Source organism: Carcharodon carcharias, chromosome 19 (genome assembly GCF_017639515.1).
Source record: "Carcharodon carcharias isolate sCarCar2 chromosome 19, sCarCar2.pri, whole genome shotgun sequence".
NCBI lineage: Eukaryota > Metazoa > Chordata > Chondrichthyes > Lamniformes > Lamnidae > Carcharodon > Carcharodon carcharias.
This window is the reverse complement of record NC_054485.1, coordinates 101433882-101457595: the sequence shown is the minus strand read 5'-3', so window position 1 is coordinate 101457595 and position 23714 is coordinate 101433882. Positions and strand designations below refer to the sequence as shown.

Here is a 23714-nt window from a genome sequence, read left to right as displayed (position 1 = left end):
TGAACTCTCAACCTTCTAACTCTGAAGTGGGCGCTGCCAGCTAGGCAAAGCCGACATTTGACCTTTTTTGCAGCAGTGCTGCCTCAAAAGAAAGTGGACTCATCAAATCGATTAAAGTAACCATATCCATTGATGCCTAACCTGTTACTGTGACGTTTCATCAGAACCATGAATACCTGATGAAAGGCCACCGATCTGAGACATTAACTCTGTTCCCCCTCCACAGAAGCTGCCTGACCTGCTGAGTATTTCCAGCGTTTTCTGTTTTTATTTCAGGGCCAGCGAGGACTGACACACCTAAGACAACTCTGTAAAGTGAGAGGAAGTTGGGTGTTGGTCATAATCGCATATAAAACAAATTCATTACTTCCTGATCGTTATCAGTGTTTTTCATAATTCCACGTAAGACCAATTCATTGCTTCCTGATCATTATCAGTGTTTTTCATAATTCCACGTAAGACCAATTCATTGCTTCCTGATTGTTATCAGTGTTTTTCATAATTCCACGTAAGACCAATTCATTGCTTCCTGATTGTTATCAGTGTTTTTCATAATTCCACGTAAGACCAATTCATTGCTTCCTGATTGTTATCTTGGTGTATTATGTGGTTTGGAGCTCTTGGCAGTGGAAGTGTGGCTCCTGCACTAACCTGGTCAGTGATCAGTAGAGCTGGTGGTGTGGGATAAAGAGAGGTTACTGTTTGTGATGCTTTTATGAAAGGTTGTGTTACACATGAGCCCGTACACTTGGTTTTTCCTGCGGTGTCTCGTTTGTTCATTTTTTTTGCCCTTCTCCAACAGGACAACAGGTTCCCGGGTTTCAACCTTCACCTGCCCGAGTGGTAATTACCAGACCACCACCACCTCCCCCACGACAGACCCAGCCAGCATCAGCACCACAACCTGGCACCCAGGTAACATACATAGATAAACCGTAGCACGAGGGTTACTGTAACGTCACGGACCCATTTCCAGTATGAAACTATCTGCATTACAAGCAGACTCATCCATCTGCCTGGTTTTATTGGGGTCATAGGAAAGTACAGAACCATTAAAAAAAAAAAGCACCTTCAGGCCGATCTCAAATTCCAGATACTATCACAGAACATCTTCACACTCTCGTGCTCCTTCTCTCACGCTCTTGCGCTTTGCTGCCTCCTGCAAGGGGAAGTAGGTTTAAAATGAGCAACTAGTTTCTTTTTTCCCTTTTTGGCTGGCGCAGACATGATGGGCTGAATGGCCTCTTTCTGCACTGTAACTTTACTACGGTTCTGTAACCTCTTTCAATCCTCAGGTGGAATAAGTGTGAAAATAGCTGGCAGGAACATGGTAAAAGAACCATCATTGAGCAGAAATCCAACAGCATGTAACTTGTAGTTGTGCCCAGAAAGCCCATACGGTTCACTGCGTAAATTAAGGGTTCAAGCCTTGGACATATTAAGGTTGTTTTGATTCTTGAGTGACTTCTTTATAAATGTGTAGCCCACTTTATGTATTTTCTCTTCTACCCCAGGCTCCTCCTGGTTCCAGCCCTGCCCCTGATCCAAGCACCAACCCTGGCCCTGCCACTCTGGCTCAGATGATCACTGGACTGGTTGGGCAGCTTCTGATGCAGCCTGTTGTCTTCAGTAAGTATACAATTGTCACAGACTGTCGCAGCCCCTTTCCCTGTGATCTCCAGTGTTTTCTATTGATTTAGAATCTGAGTGTCAGCTTAGTGAAACCACCAGCACAAGAGGTTGCCTGGTTGAGTCCCGTTCCAAGGTGGTCCAGCCTGGCATTCCGGTGCCACTCTGCGGTGGTGAGGAGAAAGGGGGGTTGGTGAAGAAACTGTCTTCCAGGGAAGTCTTCAGCTCTGTGCAGCACTGTAACATTGCTTCCACCGCTTTGTATTCAGGTGGGGGAATGTTCAGTTGTAATGGAAGAACAAGAGTTGGGGGCCTTGCTGTGGAAAGGTTCTAATGGGGGAGAGGGGGAGGAACTGCTGTGGGAAGACAGTTATGGAGAAGAGTGGTGGTGGGCCATTGCAGAAAGATAGGGTTAGTATAATGGAAGGTGAGACAAATAGGCTAAAGGTTCATCTTATTTAACTTCGTAAATTTCTCATTCAAAAAAGCTTGGCTGTTAATGCTGTTGTGAAAGTTGGTGCTGAATCATGAGCACTGGTTGGGATTGATTTGCATTTAGCCAAATTGAATTGGGGGAATTGCTTGGGGCAAGACTTTCAGTGCTCATTGACCCAGTCAGGAACTAGGGGATTCAAATTTTTTCCTTGTGCATTGTTTTTAATGGACCTGTCTAGTCATCTGGATGCTGTGGGCAAGATTACCCTTGAGTGCAACTTTAGGATCTAGTGTGATTACTTCTGATATCATTAAGTTGATGGTTTTTGCATAAAATGGTGTTCTAACTGTTCATATGTCAGTGAAGGCCCAGGCTCTTTGTGGATCCAGTACAATTTGTATTTGCATAGCAGCTTCAGTGCAGTAACATGACCCAAGGTGTTCCTCAGGAGCGTTAGCGAGCAGGATTTGACACTGCACCATGCCATTTTAGGGCAAGTGACCAAAAGCTTGGTTGAAAAGGTACATCTTAACGGAAGAGGGAGAGGTGGTGAATTCTGGAGTCTAGGACCCAGGCAACTGTCAGCTCAGCCACTAATGGCAGAGCCGTGAAAGTGGGAATGCGCAAGTGGAACGTAGAGATCTGAGGGCTGTAAGACTGGAGGAGGTTACAGAGACTGGGAGGATCAAGACCAGGATGAATTTGGGGAGTTGGGGGGGGGAAAAGGATGAAACTTTTAAAAATTAGGGTTTTAGTTCACATGAATACCTGCCATCTTGCCTTTTTCTTTGTTGCAGTCAGGTAAGTTGCTTAGACCATACAAAGATGATTTTAATTGTGTAGGATGTGAGGTGAACTTATGAAAACATAGTGCTTCCACATTTCAGCTGCAGCGGGGTAGAAGTGGGCGTCCACTCACTGAATGAATTACACTAGTTTGCATCCTGTACGTGACTGATAGGCAGAAGTGAGTCCAGAGGCCGATCTTCGTTGTTATATGCCACTAAGACCCTTTGTGTTTTTGGGCCTTTTTCTGGTTGGTAGGAGGTTCGCAGCTTTGCTTGCAGTGTGACCTAAATATAAAGGCAATGACGGCCTTTAGGAGCATTCAGAAGAAACATCTTTATAGCACACAGTGGTTAGAATGTGGAACTTGGCTCCACAAGGAGTAGTTGAGTGAATAACACAGGTTGGTGCTTCCTAAACCTCTTCCTGCTGTGACCTCATTGAGAGGCTTAAAAATTGGCCTGACCTTTCTGTGAGAAGGGCGAGAGAGCAGTATCCATCCCTTCAGAGATTTTTAGAAACCTTTTTTTTGAGCAGGAATCAGCCCTCAAATATCAGTCGGTTAGACCACACCCACCATTTTTTTTGTCTTTAAAAAAAGATTTAAAGAGACCTTGCAGCTGGTTAACATTCACAGTCAGAGCTCCACGACAGCCATTGCTGCCCTCGGAGCACATGGTCCCAGAATCCCCCCTCCGTTGCGACCGACGGCTTGGGAAACCCTGGTATGGATACATTCAAGGGGAAGCCAGACCCGTATCTCAGGAAGGATGTTCTGGCCCTGCAGAAGGTCCAGAGGAGGTTCACAAGAACGATCCCAGGAATGAAAGGCTTAACATATGAGGAATGTTTGAGGACTCTGGGTCTATACTCAATGGAGTTTAGAAGGATGAGGGGGGATCTCGTTGAAACTTACAAAATACTGAAAGGCCTGGATAGAGTGGACGTGGGGAAGATGTTTACATTAGTAGGAGAGACTAGGACCCGAGGGCACAGCCTCAGAGTAAAGGGAAGACCTTTTAAAACAGGGATGAGGAGAAACTTCTTTAGCCAGAGAGTGGTGAATCTGTGGAATTTATTTCCACAGAAGGGTGTGGAGGCCAGGTCATTGAGTGTATTTAAGACCGAGTTAGATAGGTTCTTGATTGGTAAGGGGATCAAAGGTTACAGGGAGAAGGCGGGAGAATGGGGTTGAGAAACTTATCAACCATGATTGAATGGCGGAGCAGACTCGATGGGCCAAATGGCCTAATTTCTGCTCCTATGTCTTATGGTCTAATGGTCTTATGAACATGTGCAAGAGAATCCAAAAGAAGGATATGTTGAAGGGGCCAGGTGAAGAGGGATGGGAGGAAGCTCATGTGGAACACAATTGCCAGCGCGGACCTGTTGAATGGCCTGTTTCCATGCTGTAAATTCTATTTGATTATCAGTGTCATGGTGTCTTGTGCACATACCTTAGCCATTGGAGAATCTGTATTATTATAACATAGCCCAATTCTTGCCTTTATTCCATGAAGTTTTATTAAGTCTTACCGCCTCTCTCTCTCTCTGAGGATTTAGTTTGGGAGGCACAGATTACCCAGAAAAAAAAGGGTCGAGATCATGAGTGGATTTGAAGTGTTTTATTGCAAAGCCACAGTTTAAATATGTGGATGAACTAAATAGACAGATAAAACATATGACCCTGTGACAAGCAAGAGAGGTCCCGGAGAATGAACAGACGGGTGATGCAGAACATGTGTTGGTCTCGGAGGCATATGGTTGTGTTTCTTAAGGGAAGTATTTGGAAGTTCCTCTCTGATCTTCTGTCTGACAAAGGCTGCAGCCCGCATGGGTCGTTTCGAGAACTTCTCTCTGGCCTGAAGTGGTTCTTTTTATTTTTTTGCTCTCAAGAGCTTGTTATTAACCTTTTCTTTGCCAACTGGTTTACCTATGGGCTTTGAAATCCAACCTCATCAGCAACATCAGTGCCAGAGAGATGCCCTTGGCAGGGGTAACAGGCCTCTGTCAGACCAGCAAGCTGCTGTGGAAACGTTCTTCATCAGGTTTCTGTGATATCCGATTAAATTTCTGAAGATTTTATAAAGCGAAGGTTATCAGGCGATTTCTCACATTTCTCTCTCTCTGTCTCCCTCGTTTCCTGCAGCCCAGCCCACCACTTCCGACACCAGCTCCTCGGCAGCCACCGGCACCAGTACGACAGCCCACTCGGCCACCACTACCTCTGCCACGGCTGGTCAAGCCCCCACCTCCACCACCAACTCCACTGGGACTACCTCCTCGGCCACGGCCGACGGCAACGGCCAGCCCCCGGCCCCGCCTGACTCCCAGTTCTCGCAGCTTCTGGGCAACCTCCTGGGAGCAGCCGGCACCGGCGGCGTTGCCAGCATGGGCTCGCCCACCATCACCGTGACCTTGCCTGGGATGCCGGCCTTCGTGCAGGGAATGTCTGAGTTTCTGCAGGTGAGTGAGTGGCCGCTCTCAAAAAGGGAGCTGGATCGACGCTCGAGGAGGAAAGCAAATGTCAGCTGGGCTGTGGGGGAAAAGAGCTGGCAGGGTGGAAGTGGGTCTGTTTGGATAGCACTTGCAAGAACGTCACAGGCATGCTAGTCCGGATGGCTTCCTGCGCTGTGTAATTCCAGGTGTTGCTGCAGTGCAGTTACCCATGCAAGGGGCAAGCTGTGGAGTCCACCGCGTGCACGTCCTGCGTTTAGCGCCTCTCAGGCGGGAATTAGTCCAGTTATCCTAAGGCCTGTGGTTCGAGTGGGAAACATGATTAGCCTAAACCGCATCTGAACTTCCCGCGTGAATTGCAAGCATTGAAACGCTTTTTTTTCAGCGAGTTAGCTCTACTGGGATACCTGCTGCTGCTTGCGAATAAAGCACCTGGCTGTGAAATTGGACTCGGGTGGGTGTCGCAAGAGCAGATGCTGTTGAAACGCTCACCTGTTGTACACCTGGCCCCCTATCAGGTTTTGCGTTGGCTCCAATAGAACCGACTCCGGGCATGTGGAATGAAAGCAGGCTTGCCCGTTTTGCCTGCTGTTTCCAACCTCTTGCCTACAGTGTCCACGTGTTTCAGGGCACAATTTCAACATTGAAGGACTGCGGAGAGGTGTTTAAATGTGACCGGTTGCCTGTGCATGCTTGACTTATCTGTTCATTTTCATGCCAACTGCTCATTTCTCCTCATCTTGTATTCTTCCCCCCACTAAGGCGGCTCAGGGAGCTGCGACGGTGCCACAGCCAACTCCTCAAGCTGCTCCCCAGCCGGCGACTCAGGCTGCGCCCCCACCTCCATCCCAGTCGCAGCCGAGCCAGGAAAGAGGCAACAGACAGCAGGCGGGAGCAGACACCCTGACGCCAGAGTTCTTCACCAGCGTGGTGCAGGGCGTGCTGTCCTCCATGATGGGCTCGTTGAACGCACAGCAGGGCAGCACGGAGAGCATCGCTGATTTCATCCAGCGACTGAGTGGCACCAGCAACATCTTCGAGCCAGGAGCAGACGGAGCTCTAGGTGGGTTTACCATTTACTGTACTGACTAGCTGCTCTCGGTTCAATAAGTATGTGGGAATTTTCGCTCAATTATCCAGACGGCTATGAACACACAGCTTTTTGAGCTTCGAAGCACCTGATTAAGACTTCTCCCCATGACAAGCATAATGTAATGGAAAAGGGCCTGAAAACAAACAAACTTTAGTGTTCACTTGAAGGCATGTTTTATTATTTATTCATGTATTAATATAGAAGAATTTCTCGGACTGAGGAAAGATACACTTGTATCTTTAGCAATCCATGTTTGCACGCTGTTTGTCTCTGGCAAAGCATCTTGCGTTTCAATCCCATTTTATACTATTCACCTGGCCTTTCCTGGTGACTTGCTCTGCTGCCCTATTACCCTTCAGATGTAAATGTTTCTGTCTTGCTTACCTGGCATTCAGATTTTCTTAGGCTACTCTTCTCCTTGGCAGGATTCTTCGGCGACCTCCTGTCTCTCATCTGCCAGAATTTCTCTATGGTGGACATGATCATGTTGCTGCACGGCCAGTTCCAGCCACTGCAGCGCATCCAACCACAGCTCAACAGCTTCTTCCGCGAGCAGTACCTCAACAACCAGGAGCCAACAGAGCAAAACATCCGGGTAAGCAGGGACACTAGTGTGGAGTTTCTCAGTCTCTCTTGTGCTCTCTCTCTCTCTTTCGCACCCCCCCCCCTCCATCTCTTTACCACCACCACCACCCTTCATTCTCATTCACTCCTTTTCTCTCAACTTTCTCGCTCTCTCAGCCCTGCCATCTACTCCCACATTCTCCAGCTCCCTTGTTTTCTGCATTTATTTTTTTTTCACGTGTTTTTCCTCCCTTCCGCTAACCCCCTCCCCACCTCCACACTTTCTGGTTTATACTATAGTAAAATTTCACCAGGTACAAACAAACTGGAAGCGTGGTGCATTGTTTTAGACTGAAGAATTTCCTTAAATTGTGATGTTCCAATGTGTAACATTTGCAGCATGGGGAGACTGTGACACAGTGAGAGTCACCGGACTATTATTGCAGAGGTCCGGGCTAATGCTCTGGAGGTACGGGTTCAAATCCTGCCACGGCAGCTGGTGGAATTTAAATTCAATTAATAAATTCCAGAATTAAAAGCTAGTCTCCATAATGGTGACCGTGACGCTATCATTAATGCTCTAAAAACCCATCTGGTTCACTAAGGTCCTTTAGAGAAGGAAATCTGCCATCCTTACTTGGTCTGGCCTACATGTATCTCTGCGATAACGTGGTTGACTTTTAACTGCCCTCTGAGTGGCGGTTTGGCAATTTCAGTTCAAGGGCATTAAGGCATGGACAACAAATGTTGGCCTTGCCAGCGACGCCCACCTCCCATGAAAGAATAAAAAAAAACTATTTATTGAATGGAGTGCCAGACATCCAGGCGTGAGTTATCGGTTACAACGGGCTTGTCCAACTTTTTTGCTTGGTGGGGAGCCCACATTTCCATTTGCTCACTCAAGGAGCCGAAGGGCAAATTTCTGAAAGATAAGGTTTGGCGCCATTTTAAACTGAAGTGTTGAGGTGTTGAGGAACAATTGAACAGGAGCAAAAATAAAGCAATGTCATAGTAATGCACTGAGCTAAAAAGCAAGAATAATTAAGAAAGATGACCAGTGTGTGAGGGCGCGGGGAGGTGGTGAGGATATGTGTACCAGGCTCAGTCTCAGGGTGCTCACTCAGTAACCTACAGCCACTGTGAGTGGTTGTGTGACGCACACACGCACACACACACCCTCACCCTCCATCCCCAGCCTCTTTCCCACTCCACCCCTCTCCCTGACCTAGCGCACTGCAGCATCTCACTCCCAGACCTCTCAGCCAGCCTCCCCTCCCTGGGGGCACTGGGTGCCCGTTCTCTGTCGCCGCCAGGGGGCCGAAATACCTCATCCACTCAAGCTTGCTGCTCCTCCAATCACACTGCTTCTCTCCCACGTTTGTTGCTGATAGGATGAGCCTATCCAGCAAATGTATGAGAGGAAAGGCCTGTGATTGGAGGAGCAGCTGCTTTGCTGAGTCTTCCGCTCCAGCTTAGCTGTTTGACCGGCATTTTGAAAATTGTCTCCGGGGGCCAATGCAGCCCATGGGGATGCTGGTTGGATAAGTCTGGGTGAGAATCTAATTGTGGGGTTCAAATGATTTACCATTAGAATAAGGGACGCCTGTGGTTGGGTTCCAAGCTAGAAACTCATCGAGGCTTGTCCCAGTTGCATTGTGAGCCAAATATCTGACACTGATTTAACTAGGGTTGCTTCCAGGACCAAACCTGCTGAACTGTTGCCGTGCTAATTTGATGCATATGGTGGGTTTTGGCTTTCTGTTGCTTTGGACATTGCATCAGAGTGGAGAGCTGCAAGATGAGGTGATTGCCCTGGGTGATGTGTGCAGATCGGTGCCTCTGGTTTTATGTTGCAAGTGATTTGACACGAGGAGTTACATGAATGCATGTTTCTTTAATTCCAGGCATCAACAGATGTCTTGATAAATGGTTTGGAGGAGTACATCCAGGAAAGTTTTGTAAGTATGCAATAAATTGTTTTGCTGGGGTGCGGGATGGGTAATTTTCTCCCCTGTGAGGCTTGATGCTATGCTACCGCTCAAGAAGGACATATTCCAGATCACCACCTTGCACGCCAGCAAGAAATGATGCCCATTTAAAACTGATGCTGGTGAGCCAATGCCTCAGGCCTTCAGCACTTGCAGTGCTTTTAAAGCTTTTCTTGAGTTATGGGCATGAAGCCAGTAGACATCAGGCCAGAGTGAAGGCAGCACGTTGCACGCTCGGCATTTAGCATTGGAGCAGTGCCGAGTGTGTGTAAGGAGATGTGAGGGAGAGATGCGTTGGCCTGTGCCACGTCGATTCTGCCCTTGCAGTTTTTTTTTAATTTGCCAGGAAGGAATTCGTTTCCTGGGGTCTGGTGCCGGACTCAGTTTGGCTGTGATAAACAGGCTGATGTAACCATGCTGCCTGCTTATTTTGTTTGTTTTCTCTCTAGGCATCTGTTGTGGTGCGAGATGAAGTAGACATTACACGCACAAATTTGGACTTCTTACGGGAGCAGTTCAACAAGATCGCTGCACACATTCTCCGATGCACTGGTACCTTCCCCACTGCTTTTTTTCCTTACAGCCACCATTGAAAATTTGCTTCCTTTTGGTGATCTTTCTTCTTCCTCCCCTTCCTCTTCCCCGTGCTGATTTTCCTGCTGGTCTTCAGTTCAAACGAGTGCTTAAAGCCCCCTAGTACCTCTGGGTTGTTCTTGAAGAGTGAGTTGGGGGGGCCAGGCTATTCCATGTGATCAATAAATCTCATCCTGTCCTCACTAGAATGACGCATGCAGGCTTCTCAGGACCCTGTGAATGACTGTCAGGAGTGACAGTCCTGGCGGGTTTCTCTCCCACCCACAAACCGCAGAGTCGGTGAGGCCAAATGCCTTGGCTGAGATCAGCTAACACAGCACGTGCCAAGGATTGGATCCCGGACCTGCCCAGGGATTTGATGCACTGAGCCATCAGGGTGTGGCAGAGGAGGCCCTTACCTGCCTTGCTCTTTCATTTACTGCCTCATTCGTTTGTTTGCTCTTGCCCTATTTTTCACACGTGTCCTCGCCCCTCACACACTGAACTCTCTCTCGCTCTCCCTACAGATGCTAGCTTTGGTCACCGACTGCTGGAGTTGTGTAATCAGGCTCTGTTTGAGTGCTTGGCATTGAACCTGTACAGTCTACGAGGAGAACAAAGCGCGCTGACCACAGTGATCAATGATCGGATTGTAAGTGGGCTTTTCATCTAGGGGAGAGCACAAAATCACAGCAAATAGCAGCATGGGGAGACAGTGGCGTAGTGGTAATGTCATCGGACTAGTAAACCGGAGGCCCAGGCTAATGCTCTGGGGACATGGGAGCTGGCGGAATTTGAATTCAATTAGTAAATCTGAAATATAAGTATTAACCTATCCTCAGTAATAGTGACCGTGACAACTGTCATCGACCATTGTAAAAACCCATCTGCTTCACTAATGTCCTTTAGGGAAGGAGATCTGCTGTCCTTAACTGGTCTGGCCTACATGTGACTCCAGGTCCACAGCAATGTGGTTGACTCTTAACTGCCCTCTGAAGTGGCTGAGCAAGCCATTCAGTTCAAGGGAGATTAGGGATGGGCAAAAATGCTTTGCCAGCGATGCCCACATCCCATGAACGAATAAAGAAAAAATTGTTAAGTTGATCATTTTCCTTTTGAGGTTATCGAGAAACTGCTTTGTTTCAAGGTGGCTGTTTGAAGCTCTCATTCACTGGATTTATGACATCTGGAAGAGAATTCAGCAGCTCCCTTAATGACCTAACTAGTTTATCCAGTGAGTTCCTACCCCATAGATTCTGGAGAGGGTCCTGTAGCTGCAGTCACCAGATTCGGGCAAGATGGTGCTGAGCTGACAGTAGAAGTTATCTTGTGTCTCTGCCTCAAAAAAAACCCCTTTAAAAATAGAATCTTATAACACAGAAGATAACCATTTGGCCCATTGTGCATGTGACAGCAATCTGATTTCAGTGGATCTGACAATTGATCAGTGTGTAGAGTAGGCAGCCGATGCAATATCATATGGTTTGCACCATATGGTTGCCTAGGACCAATTTCTACTTCAAAACCCCTGCGAAATCTCTTATTCCCTTTATATTACAAGCCCACTCCCTTTACTGCCATACTGACCCTGCCTATACAAGGGAACAAATCGAGCAGCCATGGAATAATTCCCTGTTAGCGAATTCCTGTCTGACTGGCACCTACCGTGGTATTGGGGGCCAGGACTGGCAAAGAAATTGACCTGAAACCACCCGTGAGATAAGGAGGGGGCTGTGGCGGTGTGGGTGGGCAGGGAATAGTGGCTGTATTCCTGCTAATTCAGGCATTATTTCCTGATCTGTGTTTGAGATTACACATAACGTTCATGAATCCATTCTGTGCCGACCGGTTTAATTGATTAATATCAGAGTGAACTTAAAAACAGGAAATGCTGGAAATACTTAGCGGATCAGACAGCATCTGTGGAGAGAGGAACAGAGTTAAAGTTTCAGGGTTTCTCCAGGACTGGGAAACATCGCAAGATTTAACAGATTTTAAGCAAGTACAGAGGCAGAGAAGGCAAAAGGTGTTGGAGGCAGAGCGAAAGCAAAAGGGGAGGCCTATGATGGGGCAGAAGACGAGAGAGATTAAATGACTAAAAAGGGATGATGGTGCAAGGAAGAAGTAGGTGATAATGGGACAAAGAAAGGAGCTGTAAATGGCAAGGGCAGAAGCATTAGCCGCCGCTGCTGCCTGCAAGAAATGGGAGCAGAGGTTATGGTCTGAAATTGTTAACTTCAGTGTTGAGTGTGGAAAGCTTTGACGCACCTGATCGAAAAATGAGCTGCTCTGCCTTGAGCTTCTTCGCAGCACCATAGGAGCTGTTCCCCTTTTGGAAAACTTCCTTGTTGGTTTGATTTTTTTGTTCACTTGGTGGGACTTAAACGTATGCAGAGAATTCATACAAGTAGGGAGGATGTTTCTACTTGTGAGGGGAGTCCAAAACCAAGATAGTCACTAACAAACCCAGCAGGGAATTCGGGAAAAACTTCTTTACTGAGTGTGGTTAGAACAAAGAATTGACTACCACAAGTAGTTGAGGTGAATAGCATAGACGGGGAAACTAGATAATCACATAAGGATGAAAGGAGTGGAAGGCTATAATGATGGGATGAGATGAAGAGGGATGGGAAGGGGCTTGTGTGAGGCACAGGCACTGGCGTGGAGCTTTTGGACCTGTTTTTCTGTGCTGTAAACACTTTAATTCCAAGTTTAATTGATTCAAGGGGGCAAGTGATTTTGAACCAGTAAACCTGCCTCCTGATGTGATCCTTGAAACATTTACTAATAAATGCGTTCCACCTTTGCTTCATTTTTATCTTTTATTTTAGTAACTGTTCGCTTGCCAGGCTTGTGAATTGAAGGTGGTGGATTGATAGCTACTGATGATTCGTGCACTGCTGTAGCGCTGCTTCTATACTGGAGCTGTAAAAGTCTTACAACACTTTGGCGTCACACCACAAAATGACTGAAAGCTGCCGATTGTTATAAAAGCTTGCCATCCCTGCCCTGTCTATCCTCCTCCATACCCTTCCCTTCATTCTTTTTCCCCTCTTCTTTCTCCTTCCCTTCCTCTTCTCTCCTTTTCCTCCTCCTGCCCTCTCTCCTTCTATTTGCTTCTATTTATCCCTGCTCTACCCCAAGACCACATTTGACCTTGGCACCCCGTGTGCAACACTGCATTAGATCAATGGTGGCCCTGATTACAATTCGCTTATAATCCAGAGGCTGCTCCATGCTGACAAAAGATTTACACTGTTAGCACTGTATTTTCTAATCACATTTCATTCTTTTTTGCTTTCATTAAACCGCCTGGCCTGTACCTCAGCGGCGTATGTCAGTGGATGTTAATCCTTCACTGGTGAACTGGCTGACCACTATGATGGCGATGAGGCTACAGGTGATCCTGGAGCACATGCCAGTGACAGAGGAGCAGATTCTGCAATACGTCAGGAGGAGGGAGCCTCATCACCAGGAGCCAGAAGCACAGCAGGTAAACAGTAAAAAGTCAGGTGAGAGGGAAGACATCCCTACGTCCCAGCATTTGGTACCCAGGAGTGCATTTTATTCAGCTGTTCCCTGAGGTGTTACAAAATGAACTTGCATTTATATAGCACCCTGGGGCATCCCAAAATGCGTTCACAGCCAGTAGATTATTTTTTGAAGTGCAGCCATTGTTTTAAAGTAGGAAAAACAGCAGTCTAGGTCCCACAAGCAACAACTCTGTGGTACAGAGGGATCTGGGTGTCCTGGTGCATGAATCACAAAAAGTTAGTATGCAGGCACGGCAAGTTATTAGGAAGGCAGTTGGAATGTTGGCATTTATTGCAAGAGGTTTGGAGTATAAAAGTAGGGAAGTTGTGCAGGGCCACATCTAGTGTACTGTGTACAGTTTTGGTCTGCTTACTTAGAGGGTAAAATTGAATTAGAAACAGTTCAGAGAAGGTTCACTCAACTGATTCCTGGTATAGTGGGGTTATCTTATGAGTTGAGGCTGAACAGGGTTGGGCCTATACCCATTGAGTTTAGAAGAATGAGAAACATATGAGATCCTGAAGGGGACTTGACAGGGTGGATGCTGGGAAGATGTTTTCACTGACGGGCAAGAGTGCCACCAGCTGAGCCATAATTGGCATTCGAGTGACCTTGGCCCTTCCTAGTGAGAATGCTGCCATTCTCCGCAGGAAGATGCTTCAACCCACTGAGCATTGGTGGTAGCTGCAACCTGTTCAGTTCAAAATGGGAGTCAAAATATGAAATTGCATATGGTAATGAAGTGTTATGCCTGGATCGGAGAAGTGTGAGGTACTTTGGTACAAAGAGCATGGAGAGACAGTATAAAATAAAGAGTACTATCCTAAAGGGTGTGCAGGAGCAGAGAGACCTGGGTGTATACGTACATAAGTCATGAAAGGTGGCAGGACAGGTAGAGAGAGCTGTTTGTAAAGCATTTGGTATTCTAGGCTTCATTAATAGGGGCGTAGAAAGAGGAGACTTGGCGGAGGTTTTCAAAATCATGAGGGGTCTGGACAGAGTAGATAGGGAAAAACTGTTGCTACTCGTAAACTGATTGAGAACCAGAGGGCACAGTTTTAAAGTGTTTCGCGAAAGAAGCAAATGTGTGGTGAGAAAAAAATTTTTCACACAGCGAGTTGTTAGGGTTTGGAATACACTATCTGGAAGTGTGGCGGAAGCAGGTTCGATAGAGGCATTCAGGAAGGTGTTGGATGATTGTTTCTATTTAAATAATGTGCAGGGTTATGGGCGAAAGGCAGGAGAATGATACTAAGTTAAAATGCTCAGAGAGCTGGTGCAGATACGATGGACCGAATGGCCTCCTTCTGCACGTAACAATTCTGTGCTCAAAAGAAAGTTCACCTTTCCTTTCGCCGATAGCTCTCCATCCCCACTGCTTCCTTGAGGCAGTTGCCTTGAATGCAGAGGAGACACGTTTGAGGCTCACCTTCCCTATTGCTTGGGAAAATTTGTCAGCAGCTTAATTGGGGACAAAATCGATGTACTAGAACGCAACCCTGCAGCATTGACCGCTAGTCAATGCCCTGCAGCCCTGCTTCCAGCATTGAAAGCATTAACTGATGCAGTCTTTCTGATGAAAATGTTAAGACTTGACTCTGCCATAAACCATTACCGCCTTTCATTACTGCAGATTTGGAGGCAGCTTACAAATTAACCCTTCAAGCACTGGTCTGTCTTTGATTCCCTTTTTGCTAGTATTTGTGAAGCAGAGCGATTCTCGTCCATTTTTCAAATTTCCCATGTCCTCTCCCCTCCCTGTCTCTGTAACCTCTACCAGCTCCACAACCCCCTGAGATATCTGCACTCCCCCAATTCTGGTCTCTTACATGTCGCTGACTTCCATTGCTCCACCATGGCTGTCTGTGCCTTCAGCAGCTTGGATCCTACGTACTGGAGTTCCCTCCCTCTCCCCATCTCTCTCCTCCTTAAAGACTCATAAAAATTAACCTCTTTGACCAAGCTTTTTGGGTCACCTGTCCTAATATCTCCCTATGCGGCGTGACGTCAAATTTTGGTTGACAACTCTCCCATGATGCTCCTTGGTAGGTTTTCATGATATTAAAGTTGCTGTATAAATGCATGTCATTGATATTCTTCAAGTACTGTGCTGATAATGCTCTCATCATCACAGGACATGCCTGAGGAACGCATGGAGGAACATCCAGTAGAATCTGAAGAAGCTACGCAGGAAGTACCACAGGTAATGAGTGATCTCGTTGGGAAGCCCCTATCATTGTTTTATATGCATTGGTCAGGGTGTGTAATTTTCGCTTTCACCATAGATCGTCTAGGTGTCGGTCTTCCGGCCTGGCCAAGCAGTGAAAATTACTCCCACCCCAAGACTATTGATAAATATTGCAGACCCAATTTGTTAGCCTGTTAATTGGTGAGCACCTCACACCCGTCACGTTTGGAAACCCTTGTTCCAGCCCACTCAGCAGAGCTTATCTGGTACAGCCCTTCCCAGCAGGTAAAGATAGGGACACACACGCAGATGCACACACACACACACACACACACACACACACACACTCACACTCGTAAGCCAGAAGGAGGCTTTTGACTCAAACTGGGAAGATCAGGACGTAGCTGAGGTACAAGATGTTTTGGGAGTTAACGAGCTGCAATCGGTGGGACCGACAGTAACCATTCACACTTCTTAACTCATAGCTTTGGTGTACTGAGACCTGGTCCCAGAGTAGTTACGATGTGGAAACTGGGGAAGGAAGGTCAAAATTCCACAGTGGTCACTCCACCTTTTTTTTTTATTAGCTACAGAACCTTTTTGAACAGTGAGTGATAATGACTTGGAACTCACTGCCCATGAGGGTGGTGGTCGCAGAGATAATCAATGATTTCAAAAGGAAATTGGATGGACGCTTGAAAGAAAACAAACTTGCAGGGCCACGGGGACCAAGCCCAGGTGGGGGACTGACTGGATTGCTCCTCAGGGAGCCCAACATGGAGTTGATGGCTCAAATGGCCGCCTTCCTTGCCCTAAATGGCCCTATGACCTGTGAAGCCATAACATTAGGACCCTGACTGCCAGCTAACTTTGTAGCCTGCCTTCAGTACATTGAGTTGGAACTCAATATTATTCATCCCGACATTCTGCTGGAGTTGCAGCCACATTCCTCACCAGGTAACCCGTGCTCAAAGACTTGCCCAGAACCTCGTGATCTCGGAGAGCGCCTATCATTTTCTTTCTTCCCTCTGTTGTCGTGTCTGTGCCCTCTTTTTTTTTTAAATTATGGGCTACATAGTTGCTGCTTATCTCTTAAACGTGACCTAGTCATTGACGGCATTCTCTTTTGGTTGATAGAGGAAAGACTCGACTGCTTCTCCTGCTCCCGCCACCACCGCGGAGGAGGTGATGTCGACTGAGCCTACGGTATCTATCGGCGCAGACGCCGCGCAGAGGGAAGGGTCGGAGGCAGAGCCTTGGGTGGCTGCCGTGCCGCCGGTAAGTTACGTGGAATGCACAACACAGAAACAAACCACTCGGCTTCACCGGTCCATGGTTGTGGCTCCACGCTTGCCTCCTCCAAACCGACCTCATCCAACTCTATCAGCATATCTTCCTATGTCTTTCTCCCTCATGTGTTTACCTAGCTGCCCCTTTAAATGCATCTAGAGATGCTGCTCACCTTAACCACTTTTTGTGGAAGCGAGTTCCATGTTCTCACCACGTTGTAGGTAATAAAGTTTCTCCTGAATTCCCCATTGCATTTATTAGTGATTATTTTCTGTTTATGGTCTCTAGATTTGATCCCCCCCATTCCAAACATTTCTCTGTCTCCTCTATCAAATCCTTCATGACTTTAATCCTCAGTGAAATCATCCGCAGCCTTCTGTTTTCTAGACAAGAGCCCCAGCCTGTTTAACAAAAAAATGATCTTTCTCCTAAAAGTGTTAACTGGCAGGCTGTGCAACTCAACAGGCATTAATTGCCCTGCCCTGTCTGCGACTGGGTGGGACAGTGGGTCAGACACTGTCCTTTTCCCACCTTTGGGACTGGGTGGGGCAGTGGGTCAGACACTGTTCTTTCCCCCTCTGGGACTGGGTGGGACAGTGGGTCAGACACTGTTCTTTCCCCCTCTGGGACTGGATGGGACAGTGGGTCAGACACTGTTCTTTCCCCCTCTGGGACTGGGTGGGACAGTGGGTCAGAGAGTGTCCTTTCCCCCTCTGGGACCGGGTGGGACAGTGGGTCAGACATTATCTCTTCCACCCCCACCTCCTGGGATTTGTTGGTGCAGTGGGTCAGACACTGTCTTTTCCCTCTCTGGGACTGGTGAGACAGTGGGGCAGACACTGTCCTCGTCTGGGACTGGGTGGGGCAGTGGGTCAGACATTTCATAGAACATAGAAACTAGTAGCAGGAGTAGGCCATTCGGCCCTTTGAGCCTGCTCCGCCATTCATTTTGATCATGGCTGATCATCCAACTCAATAGCCTGCTCCCATTTGCTCCCCATATCTTTTGATCTCTTTCGCCCCAAGAGCTATATCTAACTCCTTCTTGAAAACATACAATGTCTTGGTCTCAACTACCTTCTGTGATAACGAATTCCACAGGCTCACCACTCTCTGGGTGAAGAAATTTCTCCTCATCTCAGTCCTAAATGGTCTACCCTGTATCCTCAGACTATGACCCCTGGTTCTGGACTCCCCCACCATCGGGAACATCCTTCCTGCATCTACTCTGTCTAGTCCTGTTGGAATTTTATAGTTTTCTATGAGATCCCCCCTCATTCTTCTGAACTCCAGCGAATATAATCCTAACCGACTCAATCTCTCCTCATATGTCAGTCTCGCCGTCCCAGGAATCAGTCTGGTAAACCTTCACTGCACTCCCTCTTTTGCAAGAGCATCCTTCCTCAGATAAGGAGGCCAAAACTGCACACAATATTCGAAATGTGATCTCACCAAGGCCCTGTATAATTGCAGCAAGACATCCCTGCTCTTATACTCGAATCCTCTCACTATGAAGGCCAACATACCATTTGCCTTCTTTACCACCTGCTGCACCTGCATATTATCTTCAGCGACTGGTGTACAAGGACACCCAGGTCTTTATGCACATTCCCCTCTCTCAATTTATAGCCATTCAGATAATAATCTGCCTTCCTGTTTTTGCTACCAAAGTGGATAACCTCACATTTATCCACATTATACTGCACCTGCCATGCATTTGCCCACTCACTCAGCTTGTCCAAATCACACTGAAGCATCTCTGCATCCTCCTCACAGCTCACCCTCCCACCCAGCTTTGTGTCATCTTTGGAGATATTACATTTAGTTCCCTCATCTAAATCATTAATATATATTGTGAATAGCTGGGATCCCAGCACCGATCCCTGAGGTACCCCACTAGTCACTGCCTGCCATTCGGAAAAGATCTGTTTGTCTCTTTGTTTCCTGTCTGTCAACCAGTTTTCTATCCACCTCAATACACTATCCCCAATCCTATGCACTTTAATTTTACACACTAATTTCTTATGCCGGACTTTGTCGAAGCCTTGTGAAAGTCCAAATAAACTACATCCATTGGCTTCCCCTCATCAACTCTACTAGTACATTCTCGAAAGATTTCAGTAGATTTGTCAAGCATGATTTCCCTTTCGTAAATCCATGCTGACTCTGTCCAATTCTGCCAAATCTACTGTTTTCCAAGTGGATTCTAGAATTTTCCCCACTACTGACATCAGGCTGACTGGTCTATAATTCCCTGTTTTCTCTCTACCTCCCTTTTTTAAATAGTGGGGTTACATTAGCTACCCTCCAATCTATAGGAACTGTTCCAGCACCAGTTCCAGTGACATTGTCCCTCCCCCACCATCACCTCCCCTCTGGGACTGGGTGGGACAGTGGGTCAGACCATGTCCTTTCTCCCTCTGGGTGGGACAGTGCATATGTACACGTGTGTGAAATGCTCGATTGCTTTCTGTTCAGGAGTGGGTGCCCGTTATCCGACAGGACATCCAGACCCAGAGGAAAATGAAACCACAGCCGCCGCTCAGTGATGCCTACCTCAGCGGCATGCCAGCTAAACGTCGTAAGGTATTGCACCTCTTCTCTCATCTTATCCATTCGCCCCTGGTTTTAATCAACACTTTCAGGAGCAAATTGAGCAAAACCCATGATTACTGAACTAATTTGATAAATGTAACAGCAAAACGGTGGTGGCAAGCAGGGTCAAGTTGATAATGCTGTCAAAAAAAGTAAATTAGCCTCTGGATTTTACAGAGATAGAGTCCAACGTAAGGAAATTGTCCTGAGTCTTTTAAGTATCACTGGCTAGGCCTCACCTTGAGTATTGTGTCCAAATCTGGGTATTACACTTCAGGTAAAATGGCGAGGCTTTGGGGAGGATGCAGTAGAGATTTTACCAAAAGGCTGCAAGAGATTGGGGAAAAGCTGGGACTATTCTCGTCAGAACAGAGCGAAGGTTAATCCACGAGTTCATGTTTTGATAGAACCAATAGGGAGAAATTATTACAACTAGCAGGAGGGTTGGTAACCACAAGGCGCAGATTGAAGAGAATTTTCTCAAGAACCAGAAGAAAAGTGAGAAGGAATATTTAAATGCAGCAAGTTATGATCTGAAATGCACTCCCTCAAAGACTGGTCGAAGCTGTGGTAATTTTAAGAGGGGATTGTATATGTGCTTCAAATGGAAAACTTGCAGGGATGTGGGACAAGAGCAGGGGAGTAGGACTAAGAGCTGGCACAGGCATAATGAGCAGAATGGCCCCCTGTGCTGTATGACAACATGAACAGACTACAGTGGTGGATTGTGTTCAGAAGCAGTAAAGGTTTCTGCTATTCTCTAGCACCTCATTGTGAGAATATTGTGCATGAAGTGGTGCAGCAGTAGTCCTTAAAGCAGCACAATGTCCCACATTGGCCTGCTTTCTTTTAATGGCATTTAAAGTCTTATCTGCGTGCAAACATCCTGTTACTTTTGCATCAACGTTTACCATTGAACTGCCTAAGTAAACACTTAAGTTGGAAATCTGTATGTAAACCATTTTCCTGCAATGTTACTGCAAGGCTGGGCCTGCTAGGAAGTGGTGAAAAATGTGTTTCTGAAGCAACTTTAGCAACTCTGCTGTCATCTGTATGCTTAAAAAAAACATTCTCCACTTGACCTTGAACAGTTCGCCAGCATTTCTAAAAAAAAAATGTTTGTTTCGGCTGGTTGGAATCTACAGTAGATAAGTTAAATTGACATGAAAGTGGCACAGGAGCATGAGTAGGCATTCAGTTAGATCCAGTTGATTTGTATCTGAATTCCATCTAACCTGCCTCGGTTCCATAATCCTTAATACCCTTTCCCAACAAAGATATTTCAGTCTTCAGATTTGAAGTTCCCACCACCAGCCCCCACCCCCCGAGTCTCTCAGTTCTTGATTGGAGAGTGTTCCAGATTTTCACCACTCTGTGTTAAATGTTTCCTATCGTTGTCCCTGAATGGTCTAGCTCTGATTTTAAAGGTTACATCTGCTCGTTCTGGACTCTCCACTCCAGAGGAAATAGCTTCTCTCCGCCTACCTGATTAAATCCCTGCTTTGGCAGTGCTGACGTTGGTTCACTATAGTTTTCCGTCATGCTCCCTTTACGCTCCACTATTGATGTGATGTTGGTGCTTGCTTTTGGGACTTTTGGTTTGCCCGCAGCATCAGGTTACGCCACTTGGCTGAGCCCCTAATGCAGTTTGCCGCTCATCGCCATCAGACAGCCAGTGAAACCTTCAGCGGGGCAGAGTGCTGATAGAGCAGCTCGCAGTTCATTCATGTTAAAACACGATGGTGGTCAGATAAATAATGCCGGACAGAAGTAGACCCTCTGGACGATCCAGCCTGTTCCCCACCGTTATGGCTCCTTGTACATCAGTGTAGGCACTATCTGGGAAGGCATGACATATCTGGGAAGGCATGGTATCGTCACTAGACCAGTAACAGGGCACAGCAGGTGGTGGAATTTGAATCTAATAAAAATCTGGAATTAAAAGTCTAGTGATGACTGTGAAACCAGCTGGTTCACTAATGTCCTTTAGAGAAGGAAATCTGCCATCCTTACCTGGTCTGGCCTACATTTGACACCAGATCCACAGCAATGCGGTTGACTCTTAAATGCCCTCTGAACAAGGGCAATTGGTGATGGGCAATAAATGCTGGCCGAGCCGGTGATGCCCACGTCCCATGAGCAAATAAAAAAAACAAATGTAGGCATTGCCCGTTACACTCTGAAAAGCCATCTGCCTGAGCCGGTCTGGAGAAGCCGGTCTTAAAAACCCAGGCCAATTTGGGAAGAAAGCAATCTAGACCCCAGACCCCATTAAACAATCAAAACTACTCCAGGAGGCCCCCGCCGATCAGTGTTATGCAGTAGCTCGCCATTGTACGAGGCGAGTTCTGCCCCGGCCAGGAGGAGGCCCAGCTCTCGCTTGAAGCAGCTTAAGCAATCGTCCGCCGCATGAGCTGCCAGCCAGGTTCACCATTCTCTGGGAAAAGAACCATCTCCTGACATCTAACCTGGAATCGGGACTTCATTCAACTTGGTGCCCTGGTCCTCCCTAAGTTGTTGAATTGGAACAAGCCCTCTGCTCAGGCGCAACCTCTGTTCCCTTCATTGTATAAAGGATCTTTAGAAAGCTTCAGCCGAAGGTTACGTTTATGTGCAAGCTCTCTCCTGGCGGTCGCTGCCTCAAACCAAAATGCACGGCACCCTCTGCACTGAAATTTTCTTTCATCTGTTGCAGACGATGCAGGGTGAAGGCCCACAACTCTCGCTAGCAGACGCTGTGGGGAAAGCCGCAAAGGCTGCAGGCGTCAAGCCGGTCACCAGCGCAGAGAGCCTGACTAGAGACCTGGAGAAAGCAGAGGCACAAGAAGCCTACAGGCAACAGGTAAAATGTGCCACGATTGTTCAGCTAGGCCGAAAGCTTCCAGCCATGGGGCTGAAAAGAATGCGAGGAGAGCAGGTTAGCACGGAGAGAGAATGGGTGAGCCATAGATTGTAGGGGAATTGGGGAAAGGAGAGAGTTGTATAGTTTTGAGCGAAGGAATGAGTCAGACAAGAAGACTGCAACCAATCCTGCTTTTTATATTCATCATACTGGTTGGTATCCAAGGGGGAGGAAAATTGGGAGGTGCCAACAGAGTAAAGGGTTGCAGGCTGAAGATTTAAGAGTTGCTTCATCTGTCAGGCAATGACTCCTCTTCAGTGTGAGAGACTTGCTTTTGAGGCAATCTCCTCAGATATTGGCAGTGTTTCAGTTTGACCTCCTGCTCAACTCTGATTTTAATTGCTTCATCATTGGCAGCCATTATCCAGCTGTCCAGGCCCTAAGCTCTAAAATTCCCTCCTTAAGCGGCTCTACCGCTCACTCTTTTTAAAAAAAACAAAAGTCCCTTTAAAAACTACTTCATTGTCCAAGCTTTTGATCATCTGTTCTAATATCTGGGAGAGCGGGAGGAGTTTAGGATGGCCGTGGCCCTGGAAGAATTTGAATACAAGGCTGATAGCTTTAAAACCTGAGACATTGGTGGACCTTTTAATGTAAAAAGCCCCCAGTACATTTATAATTGGCTACAGCCACCCCAGGCCAGAGAAGGGGTACAGTTAGATAACCTGGTTGCTGCTGATAAAGTAACTTGTGACCCATGCTGGCAAATGTGGATGAAGACATGTTTGGACTAAGCAGTAATGCCCTCCTTGGAACAGCCTCAGCCTGAATAAAAGCTGTACCCCCTAACAGAGGTACCAATAGGCAGAAGTTTCAACAAGTAGAGTAAGAAGTAGAGGTGGAAGTTTTATATATTTTAAAAAAGGGCAGCGTGATGGGGAAAGAGCTGGGGGCAAGCGGGACTAAGTGAGTTGCTTTTCGAGAAAGCCGGTGCAGACTTGATGGGCCAAATGGCCACCTCCTGTGCTATACTGTCCTGTCCTGACTCTCGGAACCTGGGAGGGTTGGGTGAGGTGCGGACACAAGACCTTGAAGTCATCCTGAGAGTTTCTTTTTTTTCTCTCTTCCCCCGTTCAGATCCAATCCGACATCCAGAAGAGGATAAGAGAAGACCCGGAATACAGCGCGCAGCGGTTTCCAAATACACACACTGCCTTTGAGGAGCACTCCTAGTGCCTCGGCCCAGCACCCTCCACCCCCACCACCACCTCCTGTCACCCAACCCCCGCCTCCGCCGAGACTTTTGAGCTACTTGTCCGAATTCTAACCAGGGAGCGAGCAGAAGGTTCAGATGTTGTGCAGGTCCCGTCAAGCATCCAGTCATTGTCCACACTGTTTAATTATTCCCCTCTTGCCACTGGGCTCCGAGTGTTGCACATTTTTTTGTTGTTTTGTTCTCACTGTTAAATAAAGTATCACGGCTCAGTGCAGCAGTGAAGCCTGATAAACTTGCCGAGCTTTTTCTCTTTTTTTTTGCTTGAAGGAAGGTGAGGTCTTTTTTTTTTTTTTAAGCCCTTTCTTTCTCTCCCTTTCGCACACGTTCGCTCTCTGGCATGTACCTTCCAAACCGCTGGAAAGAAAAGCAACGGAATTATCTCCCGAAGCATCTGCACAACACAAGTTAGTTAACGAATATAGGGAAAGCTGTGCAGGCATCTGGAGGATTCCTACACTCCCCC

At 47.1% G+C, this 23714-nt stretch overlaps 1 protein-coding gene across 4 annotated transcripts in view; it reads left to right on the top strand.

Annotated features, from left to right (window-relative positions):
* LOC121291464 (large proline-rich protein BAG6-like) overlaps positions 1–23486 on the top strand; it is a 94769-nt gene extending 71283 nt beyond the window's left edge. For all 4 annotated transcript variants that reach the window (XM_041212679.1, XM_041212678.1, XM_041212677.1 and 1 more), the window contains 14 exons: positions 803–915; positions 1515–1629; positions 5001–5317; positions 6071–6371; positions 6827–6996; positions 8870–8923; positions 9403–9505; positions 10054–10178; positions 12855–13019; positions 15195–15263; positions 16386–16526; positions 19017–19124; positions 21829–21975; positions 23113–23486. In XM_041212679.1, coding sequence (XP_041068613.1) covers positions 803–915; positions 1515–1629; positions 5001–5317; positions 6071–6371; positions 6827–6996; positions 8870–8923; positions 9403–9505; positions 10054–10178; positions 12855–13019; positions 15195–15263; positions 16386–16526; positions 19017–19124; positions 21829–21975; positions 23113–23208 — 2024 coding nt within the window. In that variant the 3' untranslated portion in view covers positions 23209–23486. The remainder of the gene's footprint in view (positions 1–802; positions 916–1514; positions 1630–5000; positions 5318–6070; positions 6372–6826; positions 6997–8869; positions 8924–9402; positions 9506–10053; positions 10179–12854; positions 13020–15194; positions 15264–16385; positions 16527–19016; positions 19125–21828; positions 21976–23112) is intronic.
* The last annotated feature ends 228 nt before the right edge of the window (positions 23487–23714 follow it).